Here is a 16,257-nt window from a genome sequence, read left to right as displayed (position 1 = left end):
ACAAATTGGGAAACTCTTACTTTTCTCATTGGAGTAGCTCTGATTTGTGTCTCTGATTTTTTGAAATCCTATAAATACATTTTTACATTTTAAACATTTACTAAGTTTAGTGACATTTAAAAATGGGTTGGGGAAATTTCTCAGTTGCTTAACATGCAAATGACCTTGCTTTGATCCCTTGCATTGAAAACCCAAATCAGAAATGAAGCATCCATACAAATATTATCTATAGGGTATAGCATCCTGTGGTACCTACCATCAGGTTCAGTCTCCATTCTGAGGTCATCTGAGCGGATCAATTTTAGAGGTTTGGTCAGCTCGCATAATCTGTTCCTGGCTTTGGTCCACTGTAACCTTGGTGTGGATTTTTTATGGTGTATTTATGGATTAATATTTGTAACTTTAAGCAATTTTCTGTGGAGTGCCAGGCAGATCTTTCAAGAGCTTGGTTTGTAACCTGACACCAGGAGGTGTTCTGAGGCAGTGGAGGCAGGCAGCCAAACAGGACCTCAAAAGGGGATTTACAGGATGTTCATTGAAACTGAAATTGTACAAGTAGCAGAATTACTGGCCAAGGAGACCTGTTCCTTGGCCACTGTCATTTAAGGTTTTATTCATTTTTTTCAACTCGACCTGAAGGTGGTACCAGTTGTGCAAGTTCCAAGTTAATTCTCATCATACAGATCTTTCATTTCCTTAGAGTCACACCCAGGTATTTTATATTATTTGTGACTATTTTGAAGGGTGTTATTTCCCTAATTTCTTTCTCAGCCTGTTTATCCTTTGTGTCGAGAAAGGCCAATGATTTGTTTGAGTTAATTTTATATCGAGCTACTGCACTGAAGTTGTTTATCAGGTTTAGGAGTTCTCTTGTGGAATTTTTAGGGTCACTTATATATAATATATCATCTGCAAATAGTGATATTTTGACTTTTTCCTTTCCAATTTGTATTTCTTTGATATCTTTTTGTTGTCTAATTGCTCTGGCTAGGACTTCAAGTATGAAATGGAATAGGTAGGGAGAGAGTGGACAGCCTTGTTTAGTCCCTGATTTTAGTGGGATTGCTTCAAGTTTCTCACCATTTAGTTTGATGTTGGCTACTGGTTTGCTGTATATTGCTTTTACTATGTTTAGGTATGGGTCTTGAATTCCTGATCTTTCCAAGACTTTTATCATGAAGGGGTGTTGGACTTTGTCAAATGCTTTCTCAGCATCTAATGAGATGATCATGTGGTTTTTGTCTTTGAGTTTGTTTATGTAGTGGATTATGTTGATGGATTTCCATATACTGAACCATCCTTGCATCCCTGGGATGAAGTTAATGCTCTTTGTTGGTAGAAAAAGCTTCTACCCTCTCTGAAAAAAAAATCAGAGAGTAACTAGCAAGAATCAGTGTCCCATGCTGGACTGAATGTCACTAAAGTCCACTTCTAATATTCAAATGGGCAGGACCTCAGATTTTACAACAGCAAGGTTCCAGGGCAACTGAAGACAGGCATTGGTAGCTTGTTGGGTCAGTGTTGGCAAACTGACCAGCAAATATCTTTGTAACATTTCTCATAAAGGCAGTTTTCCCAAGATGCATGATATATAAGCTTGCTGAGCTAATCTGCGAGCTGTCATCTCTGAAATAATTTTCCTATCTGTGGCAATCAACTAGCCCTCATGGTATTCGACAGTGTTCTTGTCAGTTGCTTTTGTTTTTTCTTCGAACTTTCATGAGGAAATTCTGGGAACCCTGGAAGTGTGAACATACCATCTGGAATTGGATTGGATTAGGAAAAGACCTGACTTTCCCCCTTAGTTTGTACATTGGAACAGGTTCTTCCCTGGAACACAGTCAGAGGGAGTTTGGAAGACATGGTAGGCTGGTCAAGGTTGGTGAGCATTGCATCACAGAGGATGCCACCGAGGGGGTGAGACCAGGTTGTCTTGAGATTGCCCTGGCTCCATGTAGCACTGTAAATTAGAGCCAGATTTCATCCTCTGTGGAAGCTACAGCGTAGTGGCGTGTGCTTCGTTGGTTCTTCAGGCCTGATAGTCTGTGAGACTGTGTGGGTCTCACATTGATATGATGCAGACCCCATGGTGAGAAATGTTCCATAAGCAGGAGCTGGTGGAGTTTGTACATGTCCCCCTGTGGTGCATAGGGTGGGCTGAGAAGATAGGCTTCTTCCACAAGCAAGTGTCTGGCTGACTGACTGCCTTTAAGCAACTTAAAAAGTCTTACCTTATGGCCACATGTGTATCCTCATGCACAGTCACCTCCTGTTATGGAAAATGAATGCCGAGTAAAACAGCCTCAGCAGAACTGCAGGTTGGTGGGGTTGAGTCAGGTCCCATACCCACGGAACTGTGGAACCACTACAAGAAATCACATGTTCATTCACTGTTATACAGTCCCATTTTATTTTTTCTTAATTTTAAAAAATATTTTACCTATTTTTATTTTATGTGCCTACACATATGCCCATGTAAGGGTGTCAGAACACTGGAAACTTGAGTTACAGACAGTTGTGACTTGCCAGATTAGGTTCTGGGAATTGAACCCAGGTCCTCTGGAAGAACAACCAGTGCTCTTAACCCCTGAGCCATCTCTCCAGCTCCACATTCCCATTTTAAATTCCTAGTATATTTCACATGACATATATTCACATGACATTATTTCACAGGAAGTTATATTTCCTTGGAGTCAAATATCATCTTGGTATTCCATAAAGGCTTCACATTCAGTTTCCTGAAGGCAATCCAGTGGGCACTGGCAACTCCTGCATATTTCCTGGGGCCTCACCTATTCTAGATGTTCCAGCTCAATCTCATCTTAGTACACTCAGAAACTCCGATTCTGGGCTTCACAGTTCCCTTTGCTACTAGAAGAAGACCCTGGAATCCCATCTTTGGTGAGCACATCTCCATTCCAGAGACTTTAGTGGACTGAGAGCAGCAGCCTCCCAGAACCAGCTGGGGTTATGGTGAAGGAGATCTGGCTGGGAGGTTTCCAGAATTGCTGTTGGAATCTTTCTGTAATAGGCACACTGACACCACTGAGAGGAGGACAGGGGAGATGTAGCTGGTGGACCAAAGACAGAGGACAGTGAGTCTTACCCATGCTCCCAGAATAGAAAGGTGCTCCAGCTGATCTGGACAAGGCTCCCCATTGCTCTGACTCAGTAGCTGCTCTATAAGCACACTTGTGCAACTCAGCTCCTGAAAGACTTTGACCCCCAGGTCAGTTTGTATGCTTTAAACTCTAAAACCACAAGGTGCAGTGGGAAAGCAAGAAAAATTCTACAGATGTCTATGAGGGTTCTTTTACTTTTATTTTTTTATTTAATCATTTTTTTTTACAGTCCAGATTTGATCCCCTTCTCAGTCCACCCTCTGACTCTTCCATATCCCATATCTCCCCTCCCGCCCCCGCATCTCGACAAGAATGTCCCCACCTCTAACCCCCATCCCACCAGACCTCCCCACTTCCTGGGGCCTCAAGTCTCTTGAGGGTTAGGTGCATCTTAAGCCCTCTGCTGTATATGTATTGGTGGCTTCATATCAGCTGGTGTATTCTGCCTGGTTGGTGGATCAGTGTCTGAGAGATCTTGGGGGTCCAGGTTTGTTGAGACTGCGGGTCTTCTTATAGGATCACCTTCCTCCTCTGCTTCCTCAGCAACCTCTGTACATTGGTTGGGTCTTTCAACTGCTTGTTGGGTCTATTACTGATGTTATGGCGTGCTCACAAAAAAGGCCCCATCATGACTGCCACCTGAAATTCCCAACAAGCTGCTGAAAGACACAGGTCCTTAAGGGCAACGACTGATTGTTTCAGCTATTCTCCAGGTCACGCTGCTCCTGGCAGTACGTGAATCTGTGCTTGATAAACATCAATTCAGGCCATGCTTTAAGTGAACCACTAAATAAACCAATATCTAGTAAATTGTCTTTCTACCTTATTCTACTTCACAAATACAATTTTTTTTCCATAACAGCGTGGCAGTAAGGTCATTCATTCAGTTATATGCATGATTATCTTTAAAAATATATTTTATTGATTTTATGTGAGTACACTGATGCTGCCTTCAGACGCACCAGATCAGATCCCATTAGAGATGGTTTTGAGCCACTCTGGTTGCTGAGAGTTGAACTCAGGACCTCTGAAAGAGCAGTTAGTGCTCTAAACTGGTGAGCCATCTCTCCAACCCCATGATTATTTTATATGATCTACCTGCAGCTGAGGACCCAGTTCGGGTATTTGAGCTAGGCAAGCTGCTCTATCACTGAACTAAATCTCCTGGTTTTACTTATTTTGGTATTATTGTAGTGTCTTAAGATTGTTTTTCAAAGTTGGCAGTCCATTTAGTAAATAAAATTCTAGGACTATTCTGCATGACTTTAGCTATAATTAGCAAGCATTAGCATTATTATATATTATTGTGTAGTCTCTGTGGTACAACTATAGAACATTGTAGAAATAAGCCATTTTCCTTCCTTTTTAGGTCTCATCCAATATGAGTGACACACCTTCTACTAGTTTCTCCATGATTCATCTGACTTCTTCTGAAGGTCAAGTTCCTTCCCCTCGCCATTCAAATATCGCTCATCCTGTAGTGGCTAAACGCATCAGTTTCTATAAGAGTGGAGACCCACAGTTTGGTGGCGTTCGGGTGGTGGTCAACCCTCGTTCCTTTAAGACTTTTGACGCTCTGCTGGACAGTTTATCCAGGAAGGTACCCCTGCCCTTTGGAGTAAGGAATATCAGCACGCCCCGTGGACGACACAGCATCACAAGGCTGGAGGAGCTAGAGGATGGCGAGTCTTATGTGTGCTCCCACAATAAGAAGGTGCTGCCAGTTGACCTGGACAAGGCCCGCCGGCGCCCTCGGCCCTGGCTCAGTAGTCGCTCCATAAGCACGCATGTGCAGCTCTGTCCTGCAACTGCCAATATGTCCACCATGGCACCTGGCATGCTCCGTGCCCCAAGGAGGCTCGTGGTCTTCCGGAATGGTGACCCGAAGAATAAGCATGTGGTCCTTGTTAGCCGGAGAATCACTCAGAGCTTTGAAGCCTTTCTGCAGTACCTGACACAGGTTATGAAGTGTCCTGTGGCCAAGCTGTATGCCACAGATGGAAGGAAAGTGAGTATACAGGTGGCCCTAAGTCATCTCCCTAGGAGGCTGTCACATTGAGCTATTTAAAGTTATAAATATACCATATGGGAAGAACAGTGCTTGCTCAGCGACTCTGGTTTCTTCTAGGTTCCTAGTCTCCAGGCAGTGATACTCAGCTCTGGAGCTGTGGTGGCAGCTGGAAGGGAGCCATTTAAACCAGGAAATTATGACATACAAAAATACCTGCTTCCTGCCAAGTTACCAGGAATCTCTCATCGTGTGCACCGGAAGGGAAAAGCCAAGATAGAAAAAAGAAAGAGTAAGCCACCTATAAATAGATCGTTTTTTTTTTTTTTAACTCTGAAAGTTTTTGTTTTTGCTTTACCAATAAAAATTATATTTAAAGAACCAAGTTCATTCATCGCAAAGACAAAAATGTGAGGTGAAATTGGCTAATTTATTGTTGAAATAGAGAGGTTATCTGGTGACCTTTTGAGAGACTTTTTCTAAATAATCAATGATAGACTTTTTTACATGAATGACATATATACTTTTTATTTTTAATAAAGCAAAAATATCCGAATTTCTTGTTTTGGAAAGAGTTTTGCAGAATTGTATATGACATCTCTGGTAGTTGTAGACTTTTTATCTAAATGAGTATTCATAGCTGAGCACAGCAAATCAGTGGTTTATATATTAAGAAAAAAAATCAGGCTGCATGTTCTCCCCTCTGAAAGGATTCCTGTAAAATTATTAATCGTCAGAAACACTTCCTGTTCAAAATAGATTCACGCAGCCAGTTTATGCTAGTAACAATAACATAAATTGTGAGAATTTTATGCTCTGTTTAACAGCATATCCCTGTCCTTAGGAGAGGGGAGAAAGAGGGTGTCTTGAGGCCCATAGTTAACCCCATCACTCAGTGTGGCCCATAGTGTGAGAGAGGCTAACACCATCACCCACTGTGCTCATTATTTCCAAGGAAGTGTAAGTTCTATGCCAGTGTCCTGATTGCCATTTACACTTGAATTTGAACTTTCATTCTCTTTAGACTTGGAATAATCTTTATATTTTAAGAAGTAGTGTTCTTATTGCTAATATGGTTGAAATAATGTAATTCTTTCATCTAATTGTTTAAAAAACATACTCCTTTTTGTCAATGCACCTATTTTGTAGGTATTTACTGCCAATTATACATACAGTAGTACTGTTTTTCCTTGGCCATTTTTGTTGAAGTGGCTTACTCTTTTTGTGTCTGTTATCAGGTGCTTATTATGATTTTTAATAGAGCTTTGTTAAGTTTTACTTCAAAAAGTTAAAAATGAGACATTTTTATTTACCAAAAATTACAAAAATATTTTTAGGTTTAGCTCTGAAAACTGCAAAGGAGATGTGTGCAAATCCATAAGGACTATTAGGAGATCTGTTACATTAAGAAACACAACAGCCAAAGTTAAGAACAGAAACCTCACATTGAAAGCCACTCTGGGCTTTTTTATATATACACTAAATCAACTGCACCAATTACATAAATAAAAATTAAGTATTATTTGATTAATCAAGAGTTAAAGTTATTTCTGCTTTCATAAAACTTCCAAGGGCTCTCTCATATACACTCAGATGAAACATCACCATATATTGCCCTTTGCCTGCCTTTCTTATACAGATATATGGAAATTTGTTAGATTCCATCTTTTGTATTGTTAATCATAGAAACAAAACCACACAGAAAACATATTTTATCCAATATAATCATCAGCAGTTTGTGCTTATATAATTATTATTATCATTCCCTTATAAAATTGTTAAAATTAAAATTTTACGAGTCTCCATTAAAGTTTGGTTGGTTTACTTTTTAATAGTTGTTTGAGAATAAAACCCAGAAAGTGCAGTAAGATTTCCCAAATTACCATCAACTACATACAGGCTAGAAATACAACTATAACATTTAATTGTAAACTATAGAGAAAGGGTATTTTGTACTAATTTCCCCTTTTCTTTTTCTTTCCTTGCTGCTTCTTCCTTGGGATATTTACAACTTCTGTGCTTTCCATGTTGTGCTTTGACATGGCATCTTTCATTCTTAAAATCTTGCAAGTGAGCACACATATGCCTTCAGACCCAAGACCCCAGACTGACTCCCTGATCTCAGAGAAAACATATGATTGCTTTTCAGATTTTTCTGTAGCCCCTGAGAATTACTTGGCCTTAGAAACACATGATTCTCAGTCTCTATCAACATATCCTTCTGAAGATGATGTTGAGAAATCGATTGTTTTTAATCAAGATGGTACGATGACGGTCGTGATGAAAGTTCGATTCAAGATAAAAGAAGAAGAAACTGTTAAGTGGACAACGACTGTCAATAGAGCTGGTCTTTCTAATAATGATGAAAAGAATAAGAAAAGTAGTTATCCTGGAAAAACAGATTATCGACCATCTAGTTTAAAGCTTGCAGCATGTTCGTTGCCTGAAGACATCGTAGATACCACTCAGCAGGGCAGTTTGACACAGGAAGAAAATACTCAAATGACAGAGCAGCAGGCTCTGTCATGTAGCTCTGCTGGTTGGGAGAATGCCTCTATGGAGACAGACATTCAGGAAAGCCAGAAACAAGTGAAACACTTTTATAGACCCCCAACTCCTGGACCAAGGAGAATGAGACAAAAGAAATCTGTGATAGGGACTGTCACAGTAGTATCTGAAACAGAGGTTCAAGAAAAGCAGTTTTCCTATAGTGAAGAAAGAAAGGGTGGAGAAAAATCTGAGTACCATATGTTTACACATTCTTGCAGTAAAATGTCATCAGTATCTAATAAACTTGTTCAGATCGGTAGTGATAATGAGATGGAGTCAGCATTAGAAAGAACAAGGGAAAGTGGACCACTCAAGTCACAGGCCATAAATGCTGGTGCTATTGAAATTACAAGTCAGAAGGTCTTAAAGATGTGCCATAACAATGCTTTACCGTCTGCACCAGAGAACTCAGTCATGGAAGAAGGCACAGACAACAGTGCAGTATCAGGCAAAGCCACTATCGAGCAATTCAGAACTTGTGGTAATGCCAATGACAGCTTCAGTTCTACCACAGCAGATTCAACTCTTACCTCAGTTAACAATTATTCAAATGACAGAAATGTTTCTGAGCTTCCTTCTGTAGGATCTCCTGTACTCACCACAAGATTTGTTAATGAATTTGCTCATTGTGGTGTAACAAAACAACCAGAAAACAGAAAGAAGGTTTTATCTTCTTTTGCCAGCAAGAAGAAGAAAAAGAAATCTCAGCAGCGATTGATAACTTCCAATGATAAGAAAAAAGGGATTGAAACCAAAGGAACCCCAAATATAGCTGGGAAAATACACAGAGCAGGAACAACTGCACAGGAAAGACTATTGCAAGAATCAGACTGTCCTGATGAAGGAGGAAGAGTTTGTGAGCAGGGCCTTAATATAAGTCCTATGGTAATTGAATCAAATAATTTTTTCCCCAAAAGTAATCCCACATTTTCTAAGAATTTCTATAAAAATAAATTAAATACTTTTCAAAATCCTAAGACTCAAAAACTTTTAGCCAAAAGAAAATCAAGGCCACTAAAGATTGTAAGCACAGAAAGACTCAGAAAACAAGAGATTGGTCAAGAAGATAAAGTACTTATCCATAGTGACTCGAAACTCTGTGAAAGTCATTTGGAAAAACAAAGTTTATTTCATGTGTTTAATATCCTTGAAGAAGATCAGAAAGTTTTGCACAGACCACCATTCCAAATGGAGAAAGTAACTAGAAATTTGAAAGGAATGGCAAAAAAGAGTTTAGTCCCAAAAGTCAATGATTTACACATAATGTTAAGAAACCAGAAAAAACAAATGGGAGTTAAATTAAAGTTAGGTGCTAAGGTAAGTGAACAGCTTGTTACAACCAGGGCAGATCCATTAGCTTCTTTGAAAAAACCTGATTTTCCTGAGGGTATTCCCCATCATTCAGTTAAAAGCTATGTACAGCGGTGGTTGCAGAACGTAAACTCATATCCAGATTTTGAGCATAGAAAGACCGGTCCACTATGCCAAAATAGAAGTGATGTGGTAAATTACAGCAGTAATGGTTTTCTAGGAAATAACCTCCATACAACTTCTTCAAAAGGAAATAGTTTTTTAATGGAAAGTAATAAGAGCAAAACTAAAAACGACAATTGGTCAGGCAATACAAATCAAGAGATGGGTAAATCTCTTGTTGCTAAAGATAATGGTGAAGAGCTCAATAAACATCCCTGTGAGAGCCAGAATGGGTCTCTGTATGATTCCTACTTGGTTTCTTTGCATGACAATTGTGCTTTGTCACAGACCACTATTCATGATCCTACTACTAAACATCATTTATCTATTGAAAAGTCAAGACCAGAAGTAAAGCTTGTTTACCAAGAAATGAACTTTGCTACAAAAAGGCAAAGCATTGAAGTTGCCATTCAGGTAGATACTATGGGAGAAAATGTTCTAAAAGACTACTTACCAGCCCTGTTGCTACGGCACCTGGAAGCTTTTGTTCCCAATAATCAGAAACATCAGAATGGAATTTCTCAAATACCAGGTTCATTAGCAGAGGTTGTCTTCCCTTCTACAATAAATAATTCATCCACAAATCTCCTTCTGGCTTGGCTTTTGGTACTAAACCTAAAGAGAAATATGAATAGCTTCTGTCAAAGTGATGCTCATAAGATGACCAACAGATCTTCAGAAACAGCTGCATTGTTGGAAGTTCTGAAGCATGTTGCCATCACAGAGGAAGCTGATGACTTGAAGGCTGCTGTTGCCAATTTAGTGGAATCAACCAAAACTTGCAGTGGATCCAGTGGGAGAGAACAAGATATGGTACCAGTAAATTGTACAGCATCCAGCCTTCATAGTGTGGACAAGTGTAATGAAAATGGGAGTGCTCAGAAGACCCTCTTGGATGAAAGCTATTCTGTCATGGGGGATTGTATCTCAGAAATGGTTAGCAAGTCACCTAACTCTTCATGTGAGATGCACATGGTGAGCATAACTAATCCTCCAAAACAGGTAGATGAGCAGAGTGATGGCCTTCTTACTAGCAATAGTTGCACTGTGAGTCAGCACTCCACAGAGGCCTGTTTCCTTACAGATGGGGTGTGTTCCCACAAGGCTTGTGCTCAGAAGAAGGGTATCTATGAGGGAGCTTGCCTAAGTGATGAGACTCACATTCCTATCAGAGACTGCCATACAATTCACTCTGTGCATTCAAAAGAAAACAAATGCACTGATGATCTGGAATTAACTGAAGAACTCAAAACTGTTGACAAAGTTCCTAAAGGTCCAAGCATTCTGGCAGATTCTATTTATAAAGATGACTCCAATGTATCTTCATTTCAAAATGTCAATAAGTTAAGTTCCCAACGGACGCGCCTAAGTAAAGCTTATCTAGACTCTGATAAGGACTATAGTCCTCTAGAAGAATTCCAAAGTTGCCCACTTAAGAAAATTGTGAATAAAAAGAAATCTATTTCTTCTGAAAAGGAAGAATCAAGGACTTCTGAGGAACCAGGGTCAATAACCAATAGCATGACATCAAGTGAAAGAAATGCCATTTCAGAATTAGAATCCTTTGAAGAATTAGAAAGCCAAGACACAGGTATCTTCAATATGAATGTAAGGGCTGAAAGAAAGTCTACCAAGGAAATGATGCAAAATCAATCAGAGGCTAGGATGAGTTCAGAATTGATAAACGTATCAGGGAGGAATATTATAGAACAGGAAAGAAGAAATACTGCCATTCTGGAGACAACCGGTAGGGGGCAGGTGACACCACCATCTTTAGCTTTTTGCTACGATTCTAACAAAAACACTGAAAAAGAGATCAGTGAAAAAGAAACTAAGATGAGAGTTAAGATGATGGTAGACAGCATGGAAAATGAAAGTTACTCGGAGTCCTCACTTAATTTTAAAAAACATCACAGAAGTCCAGGAACCTTAGACTGGTCAGACTATAGATCAGATAGTGAGAGTGGATATCCTTGTAAAGCATCCAGCAATAATCACAATGATGACTCTGGCCAAGAGAAAGAGCCCACAAGAGGAATTGTTAAAAGGGCAATAGAAAAGCTTTATGGCAAAGCAGAGATTATCAAACCACCATTTTTCCATGGGTCTATACACAAATCTCAAGTTTGTCCTTATAATTCTGTGGAAGTTCAGTGCGCTAAGAAAACCAGTTTTTATGAGTCTGAATGCCAGTCATTGGTCTCTTCTGAACAGGTATCTAGAAGTCCACTCATGTTGCAGGAATTCCAGGAGAAAAGACAAGCTCAGGTTGATGCTAATGGCATGGGAGACAGTTTTGGGGACAGCAGCATAGAAAATGTTACAAAATCAAGTGCTCATGACAGGGTCTTTATGGAAAAAGAGAATGGAAAACTGATTGACAATGGCAAATGGCTCCTGAGAGAAAATCATTTGTGGCGGGTGTCATCTGACAATCCTGGCATGTACGGCAATGCAGACACCACATCAGTGGATACTCTAATAGATAGGAACAGCATTGAGGTGCCATATTCACATTTTGGAGAGCTGGCTCCTGGTCTAACAATGGCTGAATTGTCCTCTTCAGAAATAGAAGAAATGACTCAACCCCTTGAAGTGAAATGCAATTATTTTAACTTCCCTCATGGTAGTGACTCTGAGCCTTTTGGTGAAGATTTTCCAGATGCACAGAATAAAACCTGTCCCAAAGAGAAAATACCCAATCATCACAAAGAGAAGGGTAATCATCCATCTGAAAGAATGTGTACATCTGTTACTCAAGCCTTTGCTTCGGCTGGTAATAAAGTCCACCCTGTCTGCAGTGACGCTATTAAAACTCAGCCATTACCTGGAAGTAACACCACCCACGGAGCACTTCAGGAAGGTGACTCTTTGGATAAACTCTATGCTCTTTGTGGTCAACATTGTCCGATACTAACTGTTATTATTCAACCTGTAAATGAGGAAGACCGGGGATTTGCTTATCGCAAAGATTCTGATATTGAAAATTCTTTAGATTTTCAGTTATGGATGAAAATATACCCATTTATGCCACAGTCAAAGAAAGACGTATTTAGAAGTGATGGCAGGAATGTGAGTGTGGGTGAAGAATTTGCTGGTAATGTCATTGGTGATCTGTGTGATCAACTTTATTTCAAAAGCATGATTGACTTAGTGGATAAAAGAGCTAACTCTTTAAGGAAGGAAATTAATTTGAAGAAATTCCAACTATATTTAAAGAAAAGCTTTTCAGATGCTTTGTCCACATCATTGCTAGTGGTGGAGAATAGGAATTCTGTTTCACTAAACCCTAGCAATTGGACAGATAACTTCAAAAGTATTGATGAGAATAACAACTTCCTTAACAGATTACAGAACTCAAGAAAAAATCCCAACCAAGTAGTAAGAGAGAACACCAGTTTTCAGTTCCACTTAGAACTGTTCGGTCAAGTTTACTTGTTAGATATTTGCCAAGTTGAGATACCCTTAAATAGCAAAACCAGAAGTAAATTAGAAATGTATTACATTTTAGAGGGTGAAGTTCTTTTCATCTGGGAAGAAAAAAAATGAATTAAATATAATAGATACTGAAGGCCCTAATGAGTGGGATGATTTATAATTTCAGTATTCGCACAATCACCAGCTGTCAATATGATTTCCCATAAAAAGATGCAGTACATGGGATAGAAATTTTTTTTTTTTTTTTTTTTTTTTTGGTTTTTCGAGACAGGGTTTCTCTGTATAGCCCTGACTGTCCTGGAACTCACTTTGTAGACCAGGCTGGCCTCGAACTCAGAAATCCGCCTGCCTCTGCCTCCCGAGTGCTGGGATTAAAGGCGTGCGCCACCACGCCTGGCTCGGGATAGAATTTAGGGTAGATTCTCTAAGAATTTCTTACTCTCTCAGAATGAGAATACTCTGGAAAACGTATTTTTGGATAAAATGGATTTGGTTTTCTTCATTGCTTTGCTCCTCATTTTCTCAGTAATTAAAGTTTTATGTAGTTTCATTGTAAACAGATAATTTTTCATAGCTATGACTTTGTTATCAGGATATCAGAAATATGGCCAGGACAAGAAATATGTCCTTAAAATATTGTCTAATACATATATATGTTGAATATATTAATGGGTAGATGTAACTTTAAACTATTTCATTTATGAATGTAAGTGCTGATTTAATAAAAAGTATTATTAAAGCTCTCCAGAACAATCTGCTATTTTTTTGTACCAGAGAGTTGGCTCCTGTTTCCCCAGAACAAACTGAAGTTCCTAAGTATTCTGTAGGGCACTATTCACCATTTTCACACAAAAAAGAATACATCAGTACTAAGTTGTCCCTGTCCTAGAAATAATCTTTAAATTAAAAAATTTTAATTTATTTAAAAATGTTTACATTTGTAGTTAAAATATATAATTACTTTCCTTCCCCCACTTCAACCAACCCCTCCTATGTCCACTCCCTCCAACCCCTCCTGTTCTTCCAATTCTCAAATTGATAGCCCTTTGGTTATTACTGTTACATGTGCAGGAAGGAATGCTTAAGCACAGCCAACTGATTCCATCTTGTTGTTTGTTGTATGTATGGTTTCCAGGTTGGCTACTTTGTACTGGATAACCAATTAGGAGACTCATTGCTGGGAAAGGCTAATATGTCCTCTCTCAGCACTCATTATTTGCCTAAAGTTCTTTATCTGGGGGGTCAAACCCCATGGAATTTTACTTTTCTGTGTTAGCATTCTTTATTGACAATGCTATTGCTGTGTTTTGTTTACACAGTCATATCTAAAGGAGGTAGGCTCACAGAGGACTTCCTTGTTTTCTGTCTCTTACACTCTGTCTATCTATCTATCTATCTATCTATCTATCTATCTATCTATCTATCTATCTACCTACCTACCTATTATCTGTCTGTCTGTCTGTCTGTCTGTCTGCCTGTCTATCTATCTATCTATCTATCTATCTATCTATCTATCTATCTATCTATCTATCTATCTATCTATCTATCTATCCATCCATCCATCCATCCATCCATCCATCCATCCATCCATCTATCTATCTATCCATCTATCTATCTATCTATCTATCTATCTATCTATCTATCTATCTATCTATCTATCATCTGTCATCTATCATCTATCTTCTCTCACCCATCCATCCCTTTATCACTCTGTCTTTAACTGGAGTTAGAAACTGCAGATTGAGAGAACATTTGGCATTTGTCTTCCTGGGTCTGGGATACTGCACTCAAAATCATCTTTCCTAGGTCTTGGAATTCCTCTATACTTGTTTATCTTCTCAAAGAAAATAGTCTTAGACATTTATTTATTCTTTGGATTATTGTTTTCTATTTAATTAATTCATACTTTGTTTTTAAATTATTATCTGTTATCTAGAGGTCTTGGGTTTGCTGTGCTTTTATTTTTCTAAAGTTTTGAGTTGATTATTAAATAAACTATTTGTGCTTTTTCTAACTTTTTAATATAGATATGTAGGCCTAGAAACTTCCTTCCTTTACTGTGTCCCAAATGTTTTGTTGTTTTGTGTTTTCATCTTTATTTGGTTTCAGGAATATTTTGATTTCTTTGAACATTCATCATGTAGAAATGAGCTGCTTAGTTTCTATGAGTTTATACACTTATGAGAGTTCTGTTTGCAATTTTATTGTAAAATGTCAGATAGAATATATAGAATTATTGTAGTTTTTCTACATTTTTAATGTTTGTTTGTTGTACCAGAATGTGGTCTATCTTAGACACATGTTCATGTTCTGCTGAGTAGAATGTATGTTTGGTGTTGAAATAGAATATTCTATAGGTATTTGTTAGGTCCATTTGATATAAGGTGTCATTTAATTCTGTGGTTTATTTATTGCCCCCCCATGACCCTTTAGAGAAAAAGAGGTGTTAAAAATCACCTTTATTGTTGTGTTTGTGTTAATCCATGTCTATAATTCCATTAGTATGTCTTTTATGAAATGGGACTTACGACAGTTTGGTGTCTTTACATTTATTATTGTACAAATTTCATCATTAAATGATCTCTTGATTGGAATGAAATACCTTCCTTTGTCTTTTATGAGTAGTTTTAGTTTGAAGTCTTATTTTCTCAGATAGCAGAGTGGCCATGTTTGCTTGCCTCCTGATCTGTTTTTCTTGGAATACCTTTTTTTTTTTTTTTTGTAAGCAACAAAAAGATGGATTTTATTTCTTAATTCACCCAGCTACCTTGTGTGTGTGTGTGTGTGTGTGTGTATGTTTGTAAATTGGGGAGTTGAAGCAACTAAAAAGTGTGTGTAGATTGCAGAGTTTTTATTTTAGCTTCTGCTGGTGTATCTTCTTAGTCGTGCTATGTATTTTGTTAATTGTAGCCTCATTTCTTTTCTTTCTTTTTTTATTACGTATTTTCCTCAATTACATTTCCAATGCTACCCCAAAAGTCCCCCCCTACCCTCCCCCACTCCCCTACCCACCCATTCCCACTTTTTGGCCCTGGCGTTCCCCTGTACTGGGGCATATAAAGTTTACATGTCCAATGGGCCTCTCTTTCCAGTGATGGCCGACTAGGCCATCTTTTGATACATATGCAGCTAGAGTCAAGAGCTCCAGGGTACTGGTTAGTTCATAATGTTGTTCCACCTATAGGGATGCAGATCCCTTTAGCTCCTTGGGTACTTTCTCTAGCTCCTCCATTGGGAGCCCTGTGATCCATCCAATAGCTGACTGTGAGCATCCACTTCTGTGTTTGCTAGGCCCCAGCATAGTCTCACATGAGACAGCTATATCTGGGTCCTTTCAGCAAAATCTTGCTAGTGTATGCAATGGTGTCAACGTTTGGAAGCTGATTATGGGATGGATCCCTGGATATGGCAGTCTCTATATGGTCCATCCTTTCATCACAGCTCCAAATTTGTCTCTGTAACTCCTTCCATGGGTGTTTTGTTCCCAATTCTAAGAAGGGGCACAGTGTCCACACTTTGGTCTTCATTCTTCTTGAGTTTCATGCGTTTAGCAAATTGTGGCTTTTATCTTGGGTATCCTAAGTTTTGGGCTAATATCCACTTATCAGTGAGTATATATTGTGTGAGTTCCTTTGTGATTGTGTTACCTCACTCAGGATGATGCCC

General features: G+C 38.8%; 1 protein-coding gene across 4 annotated transcripts in view; it reads left to right on the top strand.

The window, feature by feature from the left end:
- Rp1 (RP1 axonemal microtubule associated) overlaps positions 1 to 16,257 on the top strand; it is a 408,574-nt gene that overhangs the window by 50,592 nt on the left and 341,725 nt on the right. For all 4 annotated transcript variants that reach the window (XM_085835373.1, XM_085835382.1, XM_029485010.2 and 1 more), the window contains exons 2-3: positions 4,492 to 5,130; positions 5,251 to 5,422. In XM_085835373.1, coding sequence (XP_085691499.1) covers positions 4,492 to 5,130; positions 5,251 to 5,422 — 811 coding nt within the window. The remainder of the gene's footprint in view (positions 1 to 4,491; positions 5,131 to 5,250; positions 5,423 to 16,257) is intronic.

Source organism: Mus caroli, unplaced genomic scaffold (genome assembly GCF_978045245.1).
Source record: "Mus caroli unplaced genomic scaffold, Mus_caroli_1 scaffold_1, whole genome shotgun sequence".
Taxonomy (NCBI): domain Eukaryota; kingdom Metazoa; phylum Chordata; class Mammalia; order Rodentia; family Muridae; genus Mus; species Mus caroli.
The sequence above is the reverse complement of the archived record's forward strand: the minus strand, read 5'-3'. Positions and strand labels throughout refer to the sequence as shown.